We start from the raw sequence: 24,658 nt of genomic DNA on the forward strand, positions 1-24,658 counted from the left end.
TTTTTTGAGTGCAGTAGTTAAAACATGCAGTTTCACTTAAATTAGTACCTAATTATGCCGCATAACCATGACCTATAGCAAAGCGTCCCTTCGTAAGTTGCAGAAGGCTGTACCTGTTTGTTCTTTGTTATTACAGGGACATTAATAAACTTGGTGTTTTCCAAGTAGTGCTGATGTTGTCTTTTCCAGTCCAGACAGTCATACATCAAACAAGCAATGCTTTCAAATAGCACAGTTCCAAATGCAAGCTATGAGAAAAGAGAAACAGATATGATGGATCAAGTTTATACACAAAACAGCACAGTGGAACTCAACCACCAAATAGCAACTCTCTAAGCAACAAACCTACCATCCTTTAAAAATGTTTCCCCTTATTAATTCAAAATGCTAATTTGTAATGTCAGGCTAAGAAAACAGGGCTTCTTCTTGGAGGTGACGAGGATGAAGAATTTTTTTCAAGATCTCCCTCATCTTTCCTTTTTATTCTCCCAACTATCACATCACAGTCTGTTACATATTGAATGGTGTATATGTGTAACACTGCCTATAGTGGCTGGAGTTCTACAGAAGATTAAAATGGTACTAATAATGTCAGTTAAAGCCAATTCTTCTTTAGATATATGGCATGTGTCTGTGGGCTAAATGCACAAAAGTACAAAGGGAATGCCTAATTTGTAGTCCTAGTTAGGTTACCAGGCTTTCCATAAAATGCATGGGGAGAATCAGGCATCCGAGGAACGATACTCAGAAGCCAGCAAGCTAAATGGGGACCTAAGGCAGATAGGAGTGAACTGTAGAGGAATGGTGCAGGACTTAGACCTAGAACCTCAAAGGTATTTAAGCACTTAACTGCCATTCATCTAGGCCTCTAGGCACCTGACTGACAGGGTGAAGTGGGGTGCCTATCTCTGTTCAGGATTCTCAGTTGTGAATCACCTCCTGGAGTTAGGCGCCTGAGCCAGCTCAGCCATTTAGGCAGCCCATGCCCTAGCAGATGAAATACCAGAAATAATCCTCCCAATAGCCAGGGTGCTCACCTAGGATGTAAGAGACCTGGATTCAAGTCTCTTCTCTGCCTGTTTAGAAAGAACTTGAACAGCTCCAACAGGTCTCCCACATCCCATGTGAGGGCCCTCACCACTGGGCTATATGCTATTTTTTGTAGGTCCCTTTTTCAATCTTTCCTGTCTGAGCTGTTCCATTTTTGTTCTGTTTGTACTGTGCTTAGCATTAGGTAGTCTAGGCATTGCAGTATTAGAAATAATGAATATTCATTAGAGCAGGCATTTGAAACTGGGTTGCCCACATCCCAGGTGAGTGCCCTAACCATTGGGCTATTGGGTATTCTGGATGCATGTTCACATATGTAGCCATCCACTGTGTGCCATGCCCCATCCTGTAGGTATGCTCTGAGGATGTCCATGGGATTGAACCCCAGGTGAGATAGATAGTGGGAATGCCTATTTTGACAATCCTGCTTCAGGGCTCTGAGAAGCTCATTAGCTGTGGGGAAGTGTCAGGACTTAGGTGGCTTTACGCATGCCTACTGGCAGAAATTTAGTCACTTAGGCAGCAGCTGAGTTGTGAGAATGTCAGTGAAGCCTAAAGGTGAATCAAGGCACCTAAGGAGGAATTTTAGGTTTTTTTAGATTTAGGCCAATGTTCTTTTTTTGTAACAGAAGGCACTGTATTCTCTCCCTTATATCAAATGTGCAGGTTTTAATTGGTGCAGCTGTAACTGCATGCAGCTGTAGATTGCTACAAGTGATCACACTCCCTCCACCCAAGGAAGGCAGAACAAGCCTCCTTACAGAATTCAATGTCATTCCACAGTACTCCTACTGTTTGCTGTCCTGGGGGGGGGAAGAAGACCTCAAGATCTGAACTCTGATTCCACAGGTGGAAGCAATATGATGCCACTAGACCACATAAAGGCCAAAAGTACATTTGAATGAAGCTGTAAGTTGGAGGGTGAAAGCTTCTGATGTGTTTTGCTGTGGATTTTATTAAACACTGAATGATATAGTGGAAAGAGTAAAACAACTGAGACAGGATTTGCCATCACCATGAGACTGACATCACCTGGGGCCAGATAACCAATTCCAACCTGAGGCCAACTCAAGCTTCACTTGGTATTAGCTGGCTTGGCCATATTCTTCTGTTTATGCTAGGCTTCACAAAAATGATACAACAGATTTTTAAAACTGACTCTTCATTTAATTTTTTCTTGGGCAAAACAAAAATGGTCTCTCTTTTTTGGATGAAATTTTGATAGTTTTGTCTGTCAAGAGACGGTGTATAAAGTTAAGTGACTTTAACCATTTGAGATTCATCTATCTTTCCTGTACTGGGTTTCCCTGTTCTGAATGGTATTAATATATGAGTGTATGCTATATGACTATAGTGTGAAAGGTAGATCTTTCTTTCCCTCCCAGAAAACCAAATGCACACTCTGGGTGTATGTAAAAAGCTAATCTGAGTGGCTGATGGGCTACTGATGACTGGAACAGTCAGATTAGCTAAACCCTGCTGGAGTCATGGGTGCAACAAGTTAGCAAATAGGAACCAGAAACATAGGAGACAGGATTTAAAAAAAAAATGAAACTTGAGGAGAAAGGGGCTAGTCAGAGAAGCTCTGGCTCAGAGCTGGCAAGTTAGTCTAATGTTATCTTTGGCTGAGAGCCTTATAAAGTTATTTATGGTAACCTCTGATGTGTTTTGTTGATTTTGGTTCTTTTCCCCATACTGGGGAGAATGAATACATTCAGTTTTCTTTGCTCTGACCAGTTTGGTGCACCCATTTTGTATGTAAGATGAGCCAGTCGCTTGGGTCAAAAATTTAAAAAAATAAAAAATTATAGTAATTATTATAATGATTTTACAAGGCTGTTTTAAGTTCCCAAACTTGAGACATCTTGAAGGAACCTGGTTTTACATCAGTGCTAAGCACACACTTTCTGAAACTCAGGGTTCTTTAAAGTGTCTCAAGTTAGACACCCAAAATCACCAATCACTTTTGATATTATTTGTCTTTATGACAGGATACTTCAAGATTAGTAAGGCAAGTCATTTTTGAATAATAGGACTTTGAAAAGTTAGTGTTTTTTATTTTTTAAAAAGTCTGAACTACTTTTCTTTTTTCCAACCCAAAACATCTGTCAAAAATGGTTGATCTAGAAACCTCCTCATGTTTGTTTCATTATTCATCAGTGGTTACTAGGACACTGGAACATTTTAATTTAGGCTTGTTGGAATGTTTTGAACTTGCAAATATTATAAACAAAATGAGAAATTCTACAGACATTACAAGCAACATGAACTGCCAATGTTCAACAAGACAAATAGCTAGGATAAGATGAGAGTTTCTAATATCAATTCCCCACCATCTCTCCTCCCAGCACACGCATACTTTGTAAAAAAACCCACACCCTGTTTTCCGTCTAAAACTTCCCACCTGTACTTTTTGGGCACAGGAGGGTGTTTTGGGAAAGTCTGATATTTGTGGCAAGGCACATTTTCAAAATATGCAAACCTGAATAAAGGTAATTTACTTGTATTATACGTCAGTCTCTCTTCTTTCAGATAGCATGTCTGGCAGTCCTTCATTTGAGTCCTCCCCATGCATGTCCTGGAGGCAGTTCAGAGCTGTATTTAACCTCAGTAAAGACTTTCCAGAGGAAATCCACTGAAATAGACTTACTGCATCCATTCACTGTATACGATATGGTCCTATGTCCTTCGGTGTATGTCTTTATGTATATGTATTTCTTTAAAGCCCTACAAACACCCCCCCACACACACTTCTTTAGAGTCTATATTGGTCTCTGACAGTAAAGATATTTACTGTTGGGATATTCATAAGCAACAGACCCATAAAAGAGATGGGAATGAGAGGATTTTAACTGAATGACCAAAGAACTGCTCTTCCAAAATGGACATTGAATCTCAAGGTCAGGTGACGAAAGTAATGCCACGTGGACTGAACTTCAAGTTGCAGTTCTACATGTTCCCACAAATGAGGCATTTCCAAGGCATGCCTTATAAGCCACTGTGGAATTAGCCACATGCAATCTGATCCCTTCAGGTTTGAGAATAACTGCTCGCTCACTGACTGTTTATATGCAAAATTTAATCCTCTAATATAAGTGTTAGAAGGAAATAGTCTGTCCCCTAACCCTATTACTCTAAACCACAAATAAACCGGAAGAAATTATGGAATGTGTTATGGTAGTTTAGGATTTCCCCCCTCATCTAATGTGAACAGGGAGACACTGGATCCCTTGCTATGGTAAAGATCTAGAGTAGGAACACCTAGCAAATGCTTGGGCTTTCTCTGCTACTTCCTGGTCACACTGATCCTTGCTAAAAAGGAGTGGGGTACAAAACTACTTTTTAGCAGAGGGCTGTCCTTCCTTTGTTTGCACTGCAGCTATGCTGAATTCTGCTGTATTTGAAGCAGTACTGTGGGGAGGGAGATCTTCTATGTGGTACGAGATTGAGTGACCTTGTTGAACAAAGCCAATGATGCTCTGAGAGGAAATGGAAGAGAACAAAAAAAGCTCACATGGGAGGAAGAGCTGAAGATACGTGTGGAAAGGAGAACAGAAGAAAAGAAGAACAGAAAAAGAGAATTCAATCTGCACAAAAATAAAGACAAGAAACTTGGGGGAAGAGTTCTGAGCTGGGACACCTCTGCGGATGAAAGAAATGCTGGTTGGCTTCTACTGGGTGATTAGTCTTTAAGACTAATCTGATGAGGTTCAACAAGGACAAGTACAGAGTCCTGCACTTAGGATGGAAGAATCCCATGCACCGCTACAGGCTGGGGACTGACTGGCTAAGCAGCAGTTCTGCAGAAAAGGACCTGGGGATTACAGTGGATGAGAAGCTGGATATGAGTCATCAGTGCACCCTTGTTGCCAAGAAGGCCAACAGCATATTAGGCTGTATTAGTAGGAGCATTGCCAGCAGATCCAGGGAAGTGATTATTTCCCTCTCTTCAGCACTGGTGAGGCCACACCTGAAGTACTGCATCCAGTTTTGGCCCCCCGCTACAGAAGGGATGTGGACAAATTGGAGAGAGTCCAGCGGAGGGCAACAAAAATGATTAGATGGCTGTGGCACACTACTTACGAGGAGAGGCTGAGGGAACTGGGGTTATTTAGTCTGCAGGAGAGAAGAGTGAGGGGGGATTTGATAGCAGCCTTCAACTATCTGAAGGGGGGTTCCAAAGAGGATGGAGTTAGGCTGTTCTCAGTGGTGGCAGATGACAGAACAAGAAGCAATGGTCTCAAATTGCAATGGGGGAGGTCTAGGTTGGATATTAGGAAACACTATTTCACTAGGAGGGTGGTGAAGCACTGGAATGGGTTACTAGGGAGGTGGTGGAATCTCCATCCTTAGAGGATTTTAAGGCCCGGCTTGACAAAGTCCTGGCTGGGATGATTTATTTGGTGTTGGTCCTGCTTTGAGCAGGGGATTGGACTAGATGACCGCATAGATCTTTTCCAACCCTAATATTCTATGATTTTAAGAAAGAGGGTCGGTGGCCATCATTGTATACTGCATTTGAAGCATGCTTTGGGGCTAACCCCCCAGAGGCAATGTGGGATGTATATTAGAACATCATATCTCAACAATGGCTTGCCCAGAAATTCCACATTTGTTTTATTATTCCTTTATTTTCATTTGCCCTCAATGAGATCTAGGACACAGATCTATTGTTAAAGGGCTGGTACTATAATTTTGAATTTATTCAATACCAATGTTTGAACCTCTAATGAGGAGTGTGTGGAAGCTATGAATTTGTTTAGTATTATACTTCAAAGAGATTAAAACTCTACAGCCATGGCCCATGGTTTAGAAACTCACTTTCTAACACATTTGTTCAAAGAACATAGAAGCCCTATAGATACACCCAGCAAATTTATAAGGCATGGAAAATAAATGGCTTTCATTCAAGGCGATTATAATCTCCATAGGCATAGTTTGTATGCTCTGTAAACCAATTAGTCTGGTTCAAAGTTTTACAGACACACAGCTCAAATTCCCAGTGTACTTAAACTGGTGTTAAATGCTATAAAAACTAAATGGGCAGCTCATTGTGAAAGAAGAAACTACTAACCATCATGTCACTATTAGTCCAGTCTGGGGGAAAAGTATTTTCCTTTACTACGTGATGAAGTCTGGCAACATCAAAGAGAGCTGATCCATGTTTCCCACTGTTCAGAATTGGCTCCAAGTATTTCCAGAATGTTTCCAAGTCGTTGATAGCTTTAGCTTTCTTCATTTTTTCAGCTTCTACAACTATAAATGCATCATTATTAGATAAATTATAGCATATTTGTATCCAAATATCTCCCTTTTACATGGGAATAGTGAGTATGAGACATATTTCTGGAATATTGAGAAGGAAACATGAATTGCAGGTTGGTCTTCTCTACCCTAAGTGGTGTTCAAACAATTCCCATTCTTACGCAAATTCCCAGAAAAATATCCGAGGTCAAGCCCAACTTAAGGTTGTAAACAAAAATTTAAGGAGGGAAAAACTTCGTAGGATGTTGCACTTGAAGAAACAACAAATAAATGCCCGAAATCCAAAATCTAAGGTTATACTTATCAAAATGCCTTGGGCATAAACTAGTAACTGTTCTTTAAATGTGAGGTAGGTAAGTATTATTATCCCCATTTTATAGATAAAGTGCATTTCATCAGTGAAATGTGATTGTAGAAATGTCAGTGCAGGTTTCCATGTTTACTGTATTGTTATGATCAAATTACAGATGTACCCAGATAATGAGGAAAAAATGTGTTTGCTAAATGCCAGCCCTGCAAACTCACTCTGGGATCATGGCCTGATTGTTGGAGTTGCTGAGAATCTGCAACTGCAAATGCCTTGATTTCATGTGGAGTTCTGGATGCTCAGCACCTCTAAAAATCAGGCCTGGGGCTAAATTTATCCCTGGTATAACTCCAGTGATAACCCCAAAAATACGGCAGTGGACTGTTTTGAAATGTTTGGCCTATGTAACTTTCCCAAGGCCACACAAGGATTCTGTGGCAGTTATGAAGAGAACCCTGGACTATCCTTCCTCAACTAAGGCACTTCCATCTACTGATGCTGCTCAAGGGTTGTTATCAAACAAATGTGAATTGGAAAATTATGTCTGAGTGTATGGTACAGATGTTTATATATTGAGTATGATACAGTGCAGTGGGGGTAAGGCCCCGCTTGACAAAGCCCTGGCTGGGATGATTTAGTTGGGGTTGGTCCTGCTTTGAGCAGGGGGTTGGACTAGATGACCTCCTGAGGTCTCTTCCAACCCTAATATTCTATGATTTTATGACTCCATCAGTCTTAAAGAGCTTGAGATGCATCTTCAGTTCCTGTAACTGATAAATGTTTTAAGAGGCTTCGCAGACAATTTACTCAAGATCTGTAGTCCTTTCATTTAAATTTTTGACCTATAAGTTTCATTTGTACTAATACTATACCAATTTTTCCAAAGTGATAGGTGGGCTCGATGCCACTAGTTAATTATTCTTCAATGTAAGATCTAGAAAACTGGGAAAAGAAGGGAGTGAGGAAGAATATTAAGAGGAGAAAAATATTGTTGAATCTCTTCTGTAAATATTGGACAAGAAAATTTTCCATCTCTAATAGTTGTGATACCATAGTACATCTCCTGGGGATTACAAGGCAAAGCAAGTACCAGCACTAGTGACAAGCATCAAAGAAGCTAACTGGCTGACTCCTAAGTGGTAGCATACAAATATTCAGCTCATTTCCTCCTGTAGGCCTAGATATTTCAAACATTTCAAAAAGAGAGCACAGGCACTCAGATAACACAATGCTAAGCATGGATAAGAATTTAAATAAAATTTTTAAAATAGAATAGTTAGGATTTTATAAAGGATATTTGTCCTATCACTAGCTTACCTTCAGGTGTAAGTAATGATTCTTCTTGCAGTTTAGCTGCTCCCAAGTATGTCTGCAATGGCTCGTAATTTTCAGAAGAAATCTTAATCACATTTGAGATACTGACCCCAAGCTCAGAGAGCACAGGCAGTAACTGAGGGTTGTGGAAACCCCAAACTATGAAGTAATATTGGGCATCATCTGGTTCATCATCTGTTCAAAATATCGAAATCACCAGTCACATTACAAAAGGAAAGCAGATTAGAATAGATCATTTCAACTGCTATATTAAAGTATATTGTAGCTCAATTGCATAGCAACAGCCATATTTAAGGTTGCACGAACATTTCTATTGTAACCCTTTTGTTCTGATGCACACAATTTTCTGAACTTTCATCTTTTAGACTGAAATTTTCCAAGTGGTTTCTGTAGCAACCTGCATGGAACTTGTAGGGAAGAGCACAGCTTGCAGAAGCGAAGAATTTGGAGGAGGCACCAGGAAGCCAGTATGTCTCCACATGGCAAGAGTGCTACAGATGCAGCATCTCTGTAAATAGCTCTTTTAATAGAGAGCCAGTTTAGTTTCAGAAATATGGAGTCCTATCATGTTCTTACCCAGCATATGGTACATGAAACAGTTACTGTCCAACAGTGAATTTTTTAGGAAAGTATGTACAAAAATACTTGAGCTGGTTTTGAGAGTGAGGGAAATGGAAAAGGAACATTTCCACATCATAAAAAGTCTTTGACTTTGATTTAGCGCCAAAGTGCATAAGGGTAAGAAGCTGAAATGTGGCAGGATGAGTCCTGTGGGAGGATAGGCACTTTTCAGTGTTCTGGTGAAAAATGGATTTTTGATTTGCCCAAGTTCTTTTGGTTTGTCAATTATAGTTTGAACATGTGCAGGAGTGTGTTTTTACACAGCTAAAATGCTTTTTAATAATCTCCAAGTGTTCTAAATGAATGAAGGCGGCAGTGCTCATGCATGCATAGCACAGTTTACTGCTCAGGGGGAAATGAAGTGAATATATGTACTGAATGAGGCAGAGCTTTCTAGACACCATCCTGATTCACTAGCAAAACTGGAAAACAGTACATCGGAATTTCAGTTACAAACACCTGGGGAATGGAGGTTGTTCGTAACTCTGAACAAAAGTTATGGTCGTTCTTTCAAAAGTTTACAACTGAATATTGACTTCATACAGCTTTGAAACTTTATTATGCAGAAGAAAAATGCTGCTTTCCCTTTATTTTTTTCAGTAGTTTACTTTTAACACAGTACTATGCTATATTTGCTTTTTTTGGGGTCTCTGCTGCTGCCTGATTGTGTACTTCTGGTTCCAAATGAGGTATGTGATGGACTGGTCAGTTCGTAACTCTGGTGTTTGTAACTCTGAGGTTCTACTATATGTTGCAGGAAACAAAGTGCAGTATACAGTGAGCCTTGTCTCATAAAGGGCTCAATTCTGCACAGTGCTGAGCACTCTGGTCCAGTCTAGTAAAGCACTTAAATACATGATGTAATTGGGACTATTACATACTCAAACGCTTTGCTGGATTGGACTAGAGGGCTCAGCAACTTGCAGGATCAAACCCTCCCTCTGCACTTTAATGTGTACTACTGCACTTTACAATATTGAATAGCAAATATAACGCTGTACTAGTTGACTCTTACTGGTTGCACATACTTCTTACAGCACTTTAGAGCTACTGTGCAGTGTATGACAAAAGGCTATTTATTAATGTAAGTCTGCGCTAACTCTGAAGCTTTATGACAGGTTTCAGAGTAGCAGCCATGTTAGTCTGTATTCGCAAAAAGAACAGGAGGACTTGTGGCACCTTAGAGACTAACAAATTTATTTGAGCATAAGCTTGAGCTGAAGCTCATGAAAGCTTATGCTCAAATAAATTTGTTAGTCTCTAAGGTGCCACAAGTCCTCCTGTTCTTTTTCTGAAGCTTTATGAAAGTGCTCTCTGTTGCCATTTAAACTGGAAGAAGAGAGACTGAGTAGACCTTATTTGCATGTTATCCACCCTTCCAGTATGAACATTTTGGTTGTTATGATTAAAATTCTATTACATTTTGGGTGTGGGGTAATGAAATATAATCATTGCTATGCAACAGAAAAATGAAGTCACCCTAACCAAAAATATCTCTCTGGCATTGCCAGGGAATGGAACTTGGATTTAAGCCAGAGAGGGAGCAGCTACTTTGTAGTGAGAAGCAAGTCCCTGGTGGCAAGCACTCTAGTCAATGGTCCTATATGCCATGTGAGAGATGATGCAGAGTCAGCATTGAGGCTAGAGGCAGTGACAGGGTTTCTCTTCATGGAAACCAAGCAGCATTTCCCACTGGAATGGTGGAGAGGGACCAGACTCTTGGACATCACTAAACACTGCCAACAAACTGAGTGGGGTGCACAGAAAGGGAAGTGGGGCAAGTGGTATGGGAAAGGGACATCTGACATTCACATCAGAAAGTGAAAAAACAAAGGACTACTGCCAAAGATACTGTGCAGGTGCGTGTTTTACTTATTTGTATAAACAGATGGTTGCGTTATTTTCCCAAATTAATGCTGTGTTCCTTTCCCTCTTAATAAAAATGTATTTGTTTAATACACAGATTCAGTACTTCCAAACAGGGACCTCATTCCATTCTCAACTCATTCAAGACTTCAGGGCACAAGGAGCCAGAGGCAGTGGTTAATAAGACAACAGCTTTTAGAGTCACTTCCCTGTAAGAGCAAAAGAGGAGAGGACAATTTTTCTGCTACAGTTGTGGCCAGGATGTACATATTGCTGTCAAGTATCAGAATGAAGAGAATTCCACCTTAGTGTACCAGATGCTGAGGATGAGTTTGGGGGAATTGAGAAACTGGCAAGGGGCTTCAGAAAGGAGACACTCAGGCTCTCAGAACTTAAAGCAGGGGTTCCCAAACTTTTTGCTGGCACAACCCCATTTGAATGAACTATTTTCTCCCGGGACCCCAGACAGCATGGAGGATGCCATTTTGAAGAGAAAATGGCACTCTTAGAATCATAGAATCACAGGGTTGGAAGGGACCTCAGGAGGTCATCCCACAGTGTGACCTTGCACACACTGTATGTGTGAGGTCATATCATATGGAATAGGCCATTTTGCTCTACAAAGTGGTGTCCTCCACACAGCATGACCTCATATGTATGGTGCATGCAACGTCATGCTGTGCAGAGGATGCAATTTTGTAGAGCAAAATGGCATCCTCCATGCAGCATGGCCTCACATACACTGCATGGAAGTCATACTGTGCAGAGCAAAATGGTGTCCTCTGTACACTAGAGATTGCTGCAACCCCATCTGCTGATGGCCTGGCCCCATTTGGGGTCACGACCTACAGTTTGGGAACCTCTGACTTAAAGGCTCCCATGGAAAGATTCTCCAAGCCTAAATACCATCATGACTAATAGAAGCTCAAGCAGAAGTTGAGGATGTAAAGGATGAAGGGACAGAATGTATAACTTACTTGATACTGGATCCCAAGGGACTATTTCAGTTTTTCTACCAAAAGATGCTTAGGAATTGACAGTAAAGCCACTGATTGGACTAGGCCTGTGTGGCCTTAGCATGGAAGAATACCCTTACCAAGGGAACATCGTAGAGGTCCTGGAATTTTCAGAGGAAGTTGTCAGGAAAAGACAAGAAGTGAACACAGCAGCAGTGATAGGTTCTGGTGTCTGATGTGTCTGTTCTCATAGGGAACAACTCTTGACTTTTTGAGGTACTCCCCAACTCCTGCAGATGAGTTGGGGAGCAATACCTAAATACCCTGAGCCAGAGACCTTCCCTCCCCACCCCACCCCCACATGTGAATCCAGACCCTGCAAGAGTCTGAGGAAGAAATTTTGTGAAAGATCCAGGGTGTTCTTGCTACACAAATGGGTCATGGGATGCATGTAGGCAGAAGACCATGTCATCAGACTATAAGACTCATGTCCTTTCAGAGCATGTTCTAGGGCAGGGTGGCCAACCTACACCTGAGAAGGAGCCAGAATTTACCAAAGTACATTGCCAAAGAGCCACAGTAATACGTCAGCAGCCCCCCCATCAAAGCCTCCCCCCCATCAAAGCCTCCCACCCATCGGCAGCCCCGCCGATCAGCACCTCTCCCTTCCTCCCCAATCAGCTGTTTCGTGGCATGCAGGAGGTGGTGGGGGGATGGAGGAGCGAGGGCACAGCAGGCTATGGGGAGGGGGCAGGAAGAGGTGGAGTGGGGGTAGGGCCTGTAGCAGATCCAGGGGTTGAGCAGTGAGCATCCCCTGGCACATTGGAAAGTTGGCACCTGTAGCTCCAGCTCCGGAGTCGGTGCCTATACAAGGAGCCGCATCTTAACTTCTGAAGAGCTGCAAGTGGCTCCAGAGCCAGAGGTTGGCCACCCCTGTTCAAGGAAGATTGCTCTCTCCAAGATGGAGGACCTGCAACACCATCTTCAGGAACTGCTTGCAAATAGCATTACTGCAGAATCGTGCAGCCCATATATCTCTTTTATAGTGGGAGTACAGAAGTTGAATGGGAACATAAGGATAAATAGAGAGAGACAACCAAGTGCTCAAAAGATGCACGGTGATAGATCAGTACATCATTCCTCAAGTACAAGATACTTTGGTCTGTTTGCTAGGGTTCTCAGTGGTGGATTTTTGCAGTGAATATTACCAGATCCTGCTGGAACAAAAAGACACCATTCATCTGCTCTTTGGGTTTCTATCAGTTTGAACTCATGCCCAAGGGAATATCTGGAGTGTCTGCCATGTTTCAAAGTCTAATAGAGGAAGTTATGAAAGACATGAACTTTGCTTGTACAAAATATGCCTTGAGAGGTTACATTTGAAAACTAATAACTTGGTCAATAATATCATGGTGAAATGTATATAGCATCATCATATCTAAAGTTATGAATTCCCCCTATATGTTGATGTTAGCACATGTTCAAACCCACACAGCTCTGACTAGGCAAAGTTGTTAAACAGGTCTATCCTAAACATGTCAATTTACCTCAATTTACATATAAGTAGTAAACAGAGTCCTTGAGACAGCAAGAAGGAGAATGGCAGGAGACAAGGCAAATCGGCATACACAGGAGAGAACAAAGAGCATGGAGCCACCTTCACCAGACTCCATGTCACCTTCTTTACTGTTTGAATAACCTTTGCTTTGAGGGATAATCCTCCGAAGAATTTACTTCAAAGGATGACTGGACTATAAAAGTGAAGAGCAAGAAGACCCCAAGGTCGCTCTCTTTTTCAGCTAACTTTGAGGGACAGCCTTAGTTGAGAATCTGGTCAGCCTTGTTGCTGGTAACTGGTATTTTACCTTGAAACAAGTCTAACTTTTTAAGTTCTAGCTATTAGAAAACATTTTATCTTTATTTATCTTGAAGCCATTTCTGACTTTAATGCCTTATAGTTGTAGTCACTTAAAATCTCTCATTATAGATTAAAAATAAAATAAATTTGTTTAACTAAACTAATCCAGTGTTGTGTTTACACTGAACTGTTTGGTAACTCCAGTTAAAGTAGCAAACTGTTGAATATTGACAGGGGCAATGGACTTTTAATATTTGACCTGTCCAGGAGAGGGCTGGACCATGCAGAACATTCATTTGGGGGGAAATTCAGGACTGGAAGTACATTGGGGTCACCCTGCAGGTCGTAACTAAGGCTGCTGGAAACCAAAGTGTGGCTGGTGTATTGCTGACGGGCTACTGGGGTCAGAGTTCCTGGACCAGGGCTGCAGCTATGCACAGACACCTCAGGGTGTGACTTGCATACTGGTAGACTGTTTATGAGTGACCCAGGTTGGGAGCTACAATAGCAAAGCATTGTAAGGCACTTACAATTGCAGGGAAGACGGTGACAACCCCTCACTGGTCTGGATTGCACCCCACAATGTGACAGATGGCCTGAATGTTTTTGCAAGAACTCTGGGGGAATAAGAAGAAAGGCTTCTAAAAGTGCTAAACTGGTTGGAAGCCAATTAACCAAAGGTATCAGTTGATAAATGTCAATTCTACAGAACAGCAGACAAATATATGGGTCACATTGTATACCAAGATGAAGTAAGTATGGATCCTGATCAAATAGTATCTGTACTCACTACATGGGCAACCCCACATTATTACAAAAAGCTTAAGCCTTTCATAGGAGTTAGAGGCTACTACTGCAGATTGTGAAAAAATACGCTATCATTGCAAAGCTACCAAATAATCTCACTAAAGGATATCAGTCCAGCAAAAGGATATCTAAGGTAAAAGTTAAGGTAAAGTACCCAAGGCCTCCTGAACAAACACACTATGACCTTTTGGAAACTGATGTGCAGCAAAAGATATGAAAAATCCCTTCAGGAAATAATTAACTACCTAACTCATGCCCTAGCCCTAGTCTTTGCTGACCGAAGCCAGCCTTTCATTCACCATACAGAAATTAGTTAGGAAGGTGAGGGAGGGAGTGCTATAAACAACAAGTTAAAGGCCACTGGAGATCTGTGGCCTTTGCCAGCCAAGGCCTTTGTGACAGTGAAATTCACTACCACATACACAAGTTGGAATTCTTTGCCTTACTATGGACTGCCGCAGAGAAATTGAGAGACTATTTGTGTGGTGCTCAATTTCACATGTGGACAGACAACAATCTATACATGTTAACAAGTGCCAAGCTAGGTGCTACGGATCAGAGATGGGTGGCCACCTTTGCTACAAGTTCAGCATTCAGTACCAGAGCTCTAGAAATGTTGTTTCTTCATGTGAAAGTTCTGGACCCTCTGCTAGTCAGTCCAGGTCTGCAAGGTGATGTGGTCCAACCAATCTGTGCTTGTGGCCCTGCTCCAGAAGTACTGGTCTACGTAGGGGAAATCAGCAGTTATATCAAGTGTCATGAGCAGCATCAGCCAGTCTGAGTCTGCCATGTTTGTGTCCTCCTTCGCCTGCTCCACCATAGCTCTGTCAGGTACCTTTGGTGCATCAGAAATGTTGAGTGGGACATTGTGGGGCTCGGCCTCCCCAACTTTTGTTGGTCTATTCAAAGGAGCCTGGGACCGTAACGAGGCGACATTCAAGACCCACGAGAAAGATCCTACAGGAATCAGGACACTGAACTAAGAGGATTAGAGAGGCCATGTCCCAAACCGAACAGACTGGTAGGAAGTAGCCCAGGACAGCAAATTTAAGGTCCTTGTTGGGAGGGGTGCCCCTGTTCAGGGATTGACAAACACAGGGCCCTGGGCTAGGACCTGGTGGAGAGGGAGGGCCTGTGTCCCCCTACCTTCCACCCCTGGCCTTAAAGGCTGAGGCCCCTCAACCAAGCAGGGGGCCGGGAGCTACACACTCTAATCTCTAGGCTGTCCAGCCCTCCAGTCAGCCTGCTACATGGTCCATGAAGGTATGTTGGTATTTCACCTGCTTGTTGGCCCAGTCCAGAACTTCAACCATAAGTTCATTATGGAAACTCTTCCACTGGCCTCAATTCAAAGCCTGCTGCTGGTTCCCCTCAGCTCCCATACTGGATTCTGAGTCCACCAGGTCACGATCCCAGCTGACCAGATCATACTGCACCGCTCTTGGCTCCGTACTTAGTGCAGTACCCAGCACCCGGTCAATGTCATAAACAGGTATGATGTCGGTGAGCTGCCTGAGGTGCAGTTCTGGTTCCTGGTTTTCCAGTACTTGGTCTTGAACTGCTTAATTTGCTTCCTGCACTGGTCACCAGTCCAATAAATTTCCAGTGCTGCCAGGTTCTTTGCTATTTACTGGTATGCATGGCCATTCCTGGTACTCTTACTAGAATCCACTGCTTAGCTGGTCTCGCACCACAGATTAACCAAAATCTGGCTGTGCTCCCCTGACTGTGAAGCAGGACTCTTTGCAAAGGACTTTTGGTCAGCGTGCATTGCAAATTAAGAGTATTAGGTTCTCTGAAGGTGTATTTTCAGCTCAGAGGTCAGAATAAAATGGAAGGGTTAAATGCCGATTGATCAAACTGCTGTACTAGAACAAGGAGAGTTGCTTCTGTTTTCTGGGGGTATGTCTATACTACCCACTGGATCAGCGGGCAGCAATCGATCCAGTAGGGGTCGATTTATCGCATCTAGTCTAGACGTGATAAATCGACCCCGAGCGCACTCCTGTCGACTCCTGTACCACGAGAGGCAGAGGCAGGCAGAGTCGATGGGGGAGCGGCAGCAGTCGAATCACCGCAGTGAAGACACCACTGTGAGTAGGTCTAAGTATGTCAACTTCAACTATGTTATTCACGTAGCTGAAGTTGCATAACTTAGATTGATCTCCCCCGATAGTGTAGACCAGGCCTTCGAGTCAATTGGTGATTCTTGGGAGGGAAAGGACAAAGAAATCTGGCAGATTCCCAGGACCCAAATCCGGACCGGCTGTGTCTATACTGCAAAGCAATAGGGCTTTAACTTTGTGTCCCAGCTTGACTGGGGCTTGAGGTGTCCACCCTCACGGGGTCCTAGGACCCTGGATCTGAGCCCGAGAGATTAATGTATGTACAGAAGGGAGATTCTGACTCAAGCCTGAGTCTGAGACTGGGCTTACATTGCAGTGTAGACATACCCTATATGCTTTAAGCCTCGCTGTGAAGAGCTCTGTGAGAGCGTGAGACACATAACAGCTGGTCTGCTGGAGTTGGAAGATGGGAGATTAAACTTGCTCTGTAGTTACAAACCCTGGCTCCATGCTAAGTATGCCACCAGTCTAGAGGTGCAGAGCTTTGTAAATTCCTCAACATTTTTGGCTTCCTTTAGTGGATGTTTTTAGCCATGTCCACTATGGTTTAGTAATATGATTTTTCTCAGAACTGGTTAGCACATTATTAACTTGTACAGCTTTTGATATTTTATAACACAAGGAGAAGATTGCCTCATGGATATGGCGATAAATCTAACTATTTTCTTTCTTGATTAATAATGAGTTTCAATCTTTCTAAAGGGAATACATCAGTCTTGATTCAGCAGGTAGGTTTCAAGACTTTTAAATGCTCTTTGGGTGAGTTGATCAGCAGTGTATCTGCATGCCTTACATACCCAAATATTTGTCATCTTCCTCCTCTTCTCCCCGTCGCTTTAGTGTGGTGTCCTTTTTAATAGCAGTTGCTGTTTGTACTGTTTCAGCTTTCTTTCCCTTCCCTCCTTTTCCTGCAGACTTGGCACTGGGTGGCTTTTCCTTCTTGCCAGGAGGTTTAGCTTTCCCTTTGTCTTTTTCTTTCTCCTTCTCTCGCTCTTCTGCTGCCTGGTAAAATTAACAAACTAATCTCACATATTAGTCTAAGCATGTACAGAACAAATAGTTGACTGTAGTAAAACCTTACAGTTTGAATATATTTGTTTGAATATTTTTCCCTCTGACCCTTCAGGATTTTGTTTTGGTGCAGCTGTCTTGAGCTCCACCCTTTTTCCCTCTTCACACTCTTCAGTTTATTATATTCCTATTAAATAGCAGTGCCAAGATCTCATGCTAGAAGAATAGGGTATATATGAGAAAATAACTGTGATTTTTAAAAATGAGTGAAATTGGTGCTGGTGAAAGGTGGATTGATACAACACTGGAAACTAATGACCTCTGATGCTTTAAGCTTCAGACCAGGTACAGTACTTGCAGCAGCAGGGCAAGCTTCCCTGTGGACAAGGAAGGAACTGTGGCTGATGAAAAAGTTCAGACTCTAAGGCTGGTTCAGTCCTTAGCTTCTCTACTGAAACTGCCAACTATGGAATCAATTGGTGTCAACTCTGTCTTTTCTTTGATGTGAACATCTATCCACTATGAACTGGGACTGAGAGCACTAAATTCATTTCACACAGGACACTAATGAATCATTAGATAATTCCCAGACAAAAACTATATTAAAATAGAGCTAAGGTGGACAGTATGTATCTGTAATATAAGGTAAAAAAATTGCAGTTAAAATCATATGATTAGAACTAAGCAATTTAGTGTTTGTGGCCCCAGATTAGATTAAATGAATTTTTTAAAAGATACAGTCGATTTTTCTTTTCTTTTTTCGCCCTCTCATTGTGTCATGTTAAAGGGAGTGCAAGCAGCAAGAAAAGCTCTCAGCACTCTGTGTAATTGGTATGATTTACCATACTCAGTTGTTTTGCTGGATACTGCAGAAGAAGCAGCCTTTCTGGCTGTAGATATTGTCTTCTAGTTCAGATTAGAAATCAGAGATTCTGCCTTCTTTTGCTCTCTTCCTTCTCAGTCTGGTGCTAAGCACCCTCAGATGTGCTCCTTTTAAACCATTCAGACACGTCTCCAAGCTATCTAGTGGCTTCGTGGATTCCAACCAGTTTTCTATATCTCATTTCAAATTTTTTCCACTTCAGACTTTTGTAAACCCCATCTTTTTGTGCTACTGCTTTGGGTTCCTAACCCAATGAACACATAGAGTCAGATTATATAATTGTCAGTTCTAGAATGTTCACAAAACACTGCCTTATTTATTGCATCTGGGTCATTTCCTAGAATTAAGTCCCGAACACAGTAGACACTGAACTTGTCAGGTTTTGACCAAAGAGCTCTAGATGTCTTCAACACCTTCAGAGTCCTTTGCTACTATTTTTTTCCCAGTTTAATATTTCCTTACATTCTGTAGTCTCATTTGCTTATTCTTTAACCTTTTACATACACTGCAGCACCTAGCTGTCCCGTGTTTGTATCCCATTTGTTTCTTCCGATGTCTTCACCTATAATTCCTATCTTCTTTATAATTACTAAGCAGTTATTTCCTTCTCATTCCTCTTACAAGGACTTTTGTATTAACTTTGCTCCCTTTCTGTTTTTCTTTCTCCTGTCCCACCTTCTGCATCTCAGTACTCAGGAATGAATATTTAAGGGGTTAGCTATTTTAAAGACTTAATAAAAAAGAATATTCTATTTTGTTTGTTTCTAGCTTCTCCTCAGTTATAAATGCATTGGATAATATTTTCTAATAGTAGGAGGGACAGAAGTTGAATTTTCTTGGGCAACACTTGACTATGTGATCTGGAGGAAATGGAATTGCCTTCATAAAGTTGGGTGGAACGACTTCCCTACAGCACACAAGAATACCTTCTTTTCAGCTGCTCTTCTCTGCAGGTCCTTCTGTTTGATGCAAAGCAGCTGAAATTTCAGTAGTTTTCCAATAAGTGTTACAGAAAGCTGCTCTCCACTATCCAGAATGGCTTTGGCTGCCTCTATCACCTGCAGAGAGGTGAAGAAAGAGTTATTATTAATACAGTTTCAATATAAAATTTGGCATACACTGTGTGTGCTGACAGGTGGACTGATATTTCACATTTTAAAGTACGTGGCTCACAATGATATGGCCATCCCAAGTCTACTTTCAAAAAATGACCCAACACCAGTGACTGCCTATCCCCACTCCTTGGCTCTCAGGTCCTTCTTGCTAATCGGCTGGAGTGCTGCTGAATGTCACACTACACACAAGCTGAGAGGGGGGCAACATTCTACATTTCATTTTAGGAGTATACAGATTTCCAGTTCATGTTGTAAAAACATCCATTGTTAGGTTTTAAATAGTGGAGTGATATTAACAGCAACTTAGAGAGTTATAAATTAAATAGCATTGAATAGATACCAAACCAACTGGGATAGCCTGGGCTACTGTTTACAAAATGGCTAGTGTCTGAGCGACTAACCCTCACTGAAAGATACAAACTGCTTGTTGGCAATTTGAGCGGGGCTATACTGGTGCAAAGACACCCTCTCTTTGTTTAATGTTGATTGGGCTGGTACTATGTAGCCTAATTGCGGTGAAATAAGGCTATTGAGTTTTCCTCAGGTGATGACAGCGGCAGGAACATACAGCTGCATTGTCCAGATGTGTGACACTGACAGGCTGTTTTATTACTATGTTTTTTACAGCCTGTTGCCACTAAATTTCATACAACTCACTAACATCTGGGCTGTTTTCCTTGGAGTCTCATAACCACTGTATTTAGAGCAAAAAAAAAGAAGAAGAAGGCACAAAACACAATAAAAAGTTGTTACATGTTCCTTTTCACTTCTGTTTTCGCTCTAATAAAGTTACCCTGTGCAGGGAGCACTGAAGAGAAATCCAGCCATAATATTTTCCTACTTTTGTTTCTAAGCAAGCATCAGATTTATGTATAACCTTGGGCTGAATTAGGTGCTACTCAAATGTTCTGACATGTTTCTATTTCCCCCCCCCCCTTGGAGCAATTACACTTGGGTACATATGGTGTCTATTTTACTTGCTTAGTTTCAGGCAACGAAGGTGAATGCTGCATCTTGACGAATTGTGTCTTGTCTGAGGGTGTGTCTACATTACGGAATTAGGTCCAATTTATAGCAGTCGATTTTTTAGGAAGTGATTTTATACAGTCGATTGTGTGTGTCCCCACTAAGCGCATTAAGTCGGTGGGGTGCGTCCACAGTGCCACGGCTAGCGTCGACTTTCAGAGCGGTGCACTGTGGGTAGCTATCCCACAGCCCCCGCAGTCTCTGTCGCCCATTGGAATTCTGGGTTAAGCTCCCAATGCCTGATGGGGCAAAAACATTGTCGCGGGTGGTTTTGGGTACATGTCGTCAGTCGCCCCTCCCTCCGTGAAAGCAACGGCAGACAATCATTTCGTGCCTTTTTTCCGTGCGGGTGCCATACTGCTTTCAGCAGACGGTGCAGTAGGACTGCTAACTGGCATCATTGAACCACCGCTTCTGCTGCAACTCTGCTCTCCTGATGCCATGAATCCACCTCGCAGCTCCTCTATATGACCGTTGTCATCCACTGCTTCCGCTGCAACTCTGCTCTCCTGCTCTTGTCTTGCCATACCACGGCAAGCGTGCAGCCCGCTCAGCTCACCGACACCGCTGCTGTTGTGTCCTGGTGCTGCTGGCAGCAGACGGTGCAGTAGGTCTGCAAAACTGGTCATCCAACCACCGCTTCCGCTGCAACTCTGCTCTCCTGCTCTTATCTCAATAGCGAATTTCTCCACGTTGGCGGTCATGGGCTCCCGTTTCCACTGCAACTCTGCTCTCCTGCCCTCATGAATCCACCTTGCAGGTCCTCTCATCGTTCTCTATAAATATCTATTCTCGTGGCATCCATTGCCAGCCACCACTTCCACTGCAACTCTGCTCTCCTGCAGACGCCATATCACGGCAAGCATGGAGCCCGCTCAGATCACCGCGGCAGTTATGACCGTTCTAAACACTGTGCACATTATCCAGCTGTATATGCAGAACCAGAACCAGAACCTGCAAAAGCAGGCGAGTAGGCAATGGCAGCGTGGTGAGGAGAGTGATGAGGACATGGACACAGACTTCTCTCAAAGTATGGGCCCCGGCAATGTGGACATCATGGTGGTAATAGGGCAGGTTCATGCCGTGGAACGCTGATTCTGGGCCCAGGAAACAAGCATAGACTGGTGGGACTGCATAGTGTTGCAAGTCTGGGATGACTCCTAATGGCTGCCAAACTTTCGCATGCATAAGGGCACTTTCATGGAACTTTGTGACTTGCTTTCCCCTGCCCTGAAGCACCAGAATACCAAGATGAGAGCAGCCCTCACAGTTCACAAGTGAGTGGCGATAGCCCTTTGGAAGCTTGCAATGCCAGACAACTACTGGTCAGTCGGGAATCAATTTGGAGTGGGCAAATCTACTGTAGGGGCTGCTGTGATCCAAGTAGCCAACGCAATCACTGAGCTGCTGCTACCAAGGGTAGTGACTCCGGGAAATGTGCAGGTCATAGTGGATGGCTTTGCTGCAATGGGATTCCCTAACTGTGGTGGGGCCATAAATGGAACCCATATCCCTATCTTGGCAACAGAGCACCAAGGCAGTGAGTACATAAACTGAAAGGGGTACTTTTCAATGATGCTGCAAGCACTGGTGGATCACAAGGGACATTTCACCAACATCAACGTGGGATGATCGGGAAAGGTACATGACGCTCGCATCTTCAGCAACTCTGGTCTGTCTCAACAGCTGCAGCAAGAGACTTACTTTCCAGAACAGAAGATAACCGTTGGGGATGTTGAAATGCCTATAGCTATCCTTGGGGACGCAGCCTACCCCTTAATGCCATGGCTCATGAAGCCATACAGAGGCACCCTGGACAGTAGTCAGCAGCTGTTCAACGATACGCTGAGCAAGACCAGAATGGTGATAGTGTGTGCATTTGGATGTTTAAAAGCACCCTGGTGCAGTTTACTGACTCGGTTAGACCTCAGCGAAACCAATATCCCCATTGTTATTGCTGTGCTCCACAATATCTGTGAGAGTAACGGGGAGATGTTTTTGGCGGGGTGGGAGGTTGAGGCAAATCGCCTGGCCGCTGATTACACGCAGCCAGACACCAGGGCGATTAGAAGAGCACAGCAGGGTGCTCTGTGCATCAGAGAAGCTTTGAAAACCAGTTTCATGACTGGCCAGGCTACGGTGTGACAGTTATGTTTGTTTCTCCTTGATGAAAACCTGCCCCTTTGGTTCACTCTACTTCCCTGTAAGCCAACCGACCTCCCCACTTCTATCACCGCTTGCAGAAGCAATAAAGTTATTGTTGTTTCAAATTCATGCATTCTTTATTAATTCGTCACACAAATAGGGGGATAACTGCCAAGGTAGCCCGGGAGAGGTGCGGGAGGAGGGAAGCACCGGGTGGGGTGGTGGAGGAGGGAAGGACAAGGCCACACTGCACTTCAAAACTTATTGAATGCCAGCCTTCTGTTCCTTGGGCAGTCCTCTGGGGTGGAGTGGTTGGGTGCCCGGAGGGCCCCCTTCCCCACGTTCTTGGGTGTCTGGGTGAGGAGGCTATGGAACTTGGGGAGGAGGGTGGGCGGTTACATAGGGGCTGCAGCGGCGGTCTGTGCTCCTGCTGCCTTTCCTGCAGCTCAACCATACCCCGGAGCATATCAGTTTGATCCTCCAGTAGCCTCAGCATTGCATCCTCCTTCCTCTCAACACACTGCCGCCACCTCTCCACTTGCTCCCGCCACCTCTCCTCTCGCGCATCCCTCCTGTCCTCGCATTCATTTTGTGCTTTCCTGGACTCTGACATTGCTTGCCTCCATGCATTTTGCTGAGCTCTTTCAGTGCGGGAGGACTGCATGAGCTCGGAGAACATTTCCTCGCGAGTGCGTTTTTTTCACCTTCTTATCTGCGCTAGCCTCTTGGACGGAAATGATAGGGGGAGTGTTGAAACATTTGCAGCTGCAGGAGAAAAAAAGAGAGAGTAGTATTTAAAAAGACACATTTTAGAGAACAATGGGTAGACTCTTTCACGGTGAACCAAGCTGTTAACATTACATAGTACATGTGCTTTCGGTACAAGGTTGCATTTTGCCTCTTCTATTGAGGGCCTGCCAGTTTGGTGTGAGAGCTCACACATGCAGGGCTGGGCAACAGAATTCGGCTTGCAGGCAGCCATGGTAAGTCTTTTGGCTTCTTTAACCTTCATAACATGTGGGAATTGCTTCAAACAGCAGTGCCCTCATTTCCCATACCACGCACCCATTGGGTTGGCCATTTAAAAGGAGGGGCTGTGGTTTTCAAGTTAACGTGCAGCACAAACCCAACTAATCCCCACCCCCTGCCACACCCAATTCTCTGGGATGATCGCTTCACTCCTCCCCCCACCGCATGGCTAACAGCGGGGATGATTTCTTTTCAGCCACAGGCAAACAGCCCAGCAGGAACGGCCACATCTGAACAACCCCTTAATAAAATCCCCCTATTTCAACCAGGTGACCACAAATGATATCACTCTCCTGAGGCTAACACAGAGAGATAAAGAACGGATGTTGCTTGAATGCCAGCAAACACCTGGACCATACGCTGCCATGCTTTGTTATGCAATGATTCCAGACTACGTGCTACTGGCCTGTCGTGGTAAAGTGTCCTACCATGAAGGACTGAATAAGGCTGCCCTCCCCAGAAACCTTTTGCAAAGGCTTTAGGAGTACCTCCAGGAGAGCTTCATTGAGATGTCCCTGGAGGATTTCCGCTCCATCCCCAGACACGTTAACAGACTTTTCCAGTAGCTGTACTGGCTGCAAATGAATCCCAAGTCTTCAGGGCAAATTAATCATTAAACACACTTCCTTTTAAACCATGTAATATATTTACAAAGGTACACTCACCAGAGGTGCCTTGTCCGCCTTCAAGGTCCGGGAGCCCGCCTTGGGAGGGTATTGGATCCAGGGTGATAAACAGTTCCTGGCTGTCGGGGAGAACGGTTTCATCCTGCTCCTCATCATCATCTTCCTCGTCCCCTAAATCCTCATCCCTGTTGCGTGAGACTCCCCCTTGCAGAAGTCCATTTACAAGGGTGCAGTAGTGGTAGGGGCACCCCCTAGAATTGCATGCAGCTCATCATAGAAGCAGCATGTCTGGGGCTCTGACCCGGAGTGGCCGTTTGTCTCTTTGGTAGGCTTGCCTGAGCTCCTTAATTTTCATGTGGCACTGCTGTGGGTCCCTGTTATAGCCTCTGTCCTTCATGCCCTTGGAGATTTTTTCAAATATTTTGGCATTTTGCCTTTTGGAATGGAGTTCTGATAGCACGGATTCATCTCCCCATACAGCAATCAGATCCAGTACCTCCCATTTGGTCCATGTTGGGGAGAGATAGCTCAGTGGTTTGAGCATTGGCCTCCTAAACCCAGGGTTGTGAGTTCAACCCTTGAGGGGGCCATTTACGGATCTGGGGCAAAAACTGGGGATTGGTCCTGCTTTG

At 43.5% G+C, this 24,658-nt stretch overlaps 1 protein-coding gene across 1 annotated transcript in view; it reads right to left on the reverse strand.

Moving 5' to 3' along the window:
• The window catches only part of SPAG17 (sperm associated antigen 17), a 292,210-nt gene that overhangs the window by 185,191 nt on the left and 82,361 nt on the right, over positions 1 to 24,658 (reverse strand). The window contains exons 4-8 of the mRNA XM_074975143.1: positions 19,012 to 19,143; positions 16,989 to 17,193; positions 7,940 to 8,131; positions 6,125 to 6,306; positions 114 to 248 (exon numbers count right to left, since the gene is read on the reverse strand). Coding sequence (XP_074831244.1) covers positions 114 to 248; positions 6,125 to 6,306; positions 7,940 to 8,131; positions 16,989 to 17,193; positions 19,012 to 19,143 — 846 coding nt within the window. The remainder of the gene's footprint in view (positions 1 to 113; positions 249 to 6,124; positions 6,307 to 7,939; positions 8,132 to 16,988; positions 17,194 to 19,011; positions 19,144 to 24,658) is intronic.

Source organism: Natator depressus, chromosome 1, assembly GCF_965152275.1.
Source record: "Natator depressus isolate rNatDep1 chromosome 1, rNatDep2.hap1, whole genome shotgun sequence".
In the NCBI taxonomy this organism is placed as follows: domain Eukaryota; kingdom Metazoa; phylum Chordata; order Testudines; family Cheloniidae; genus Natator; species Natator depressus.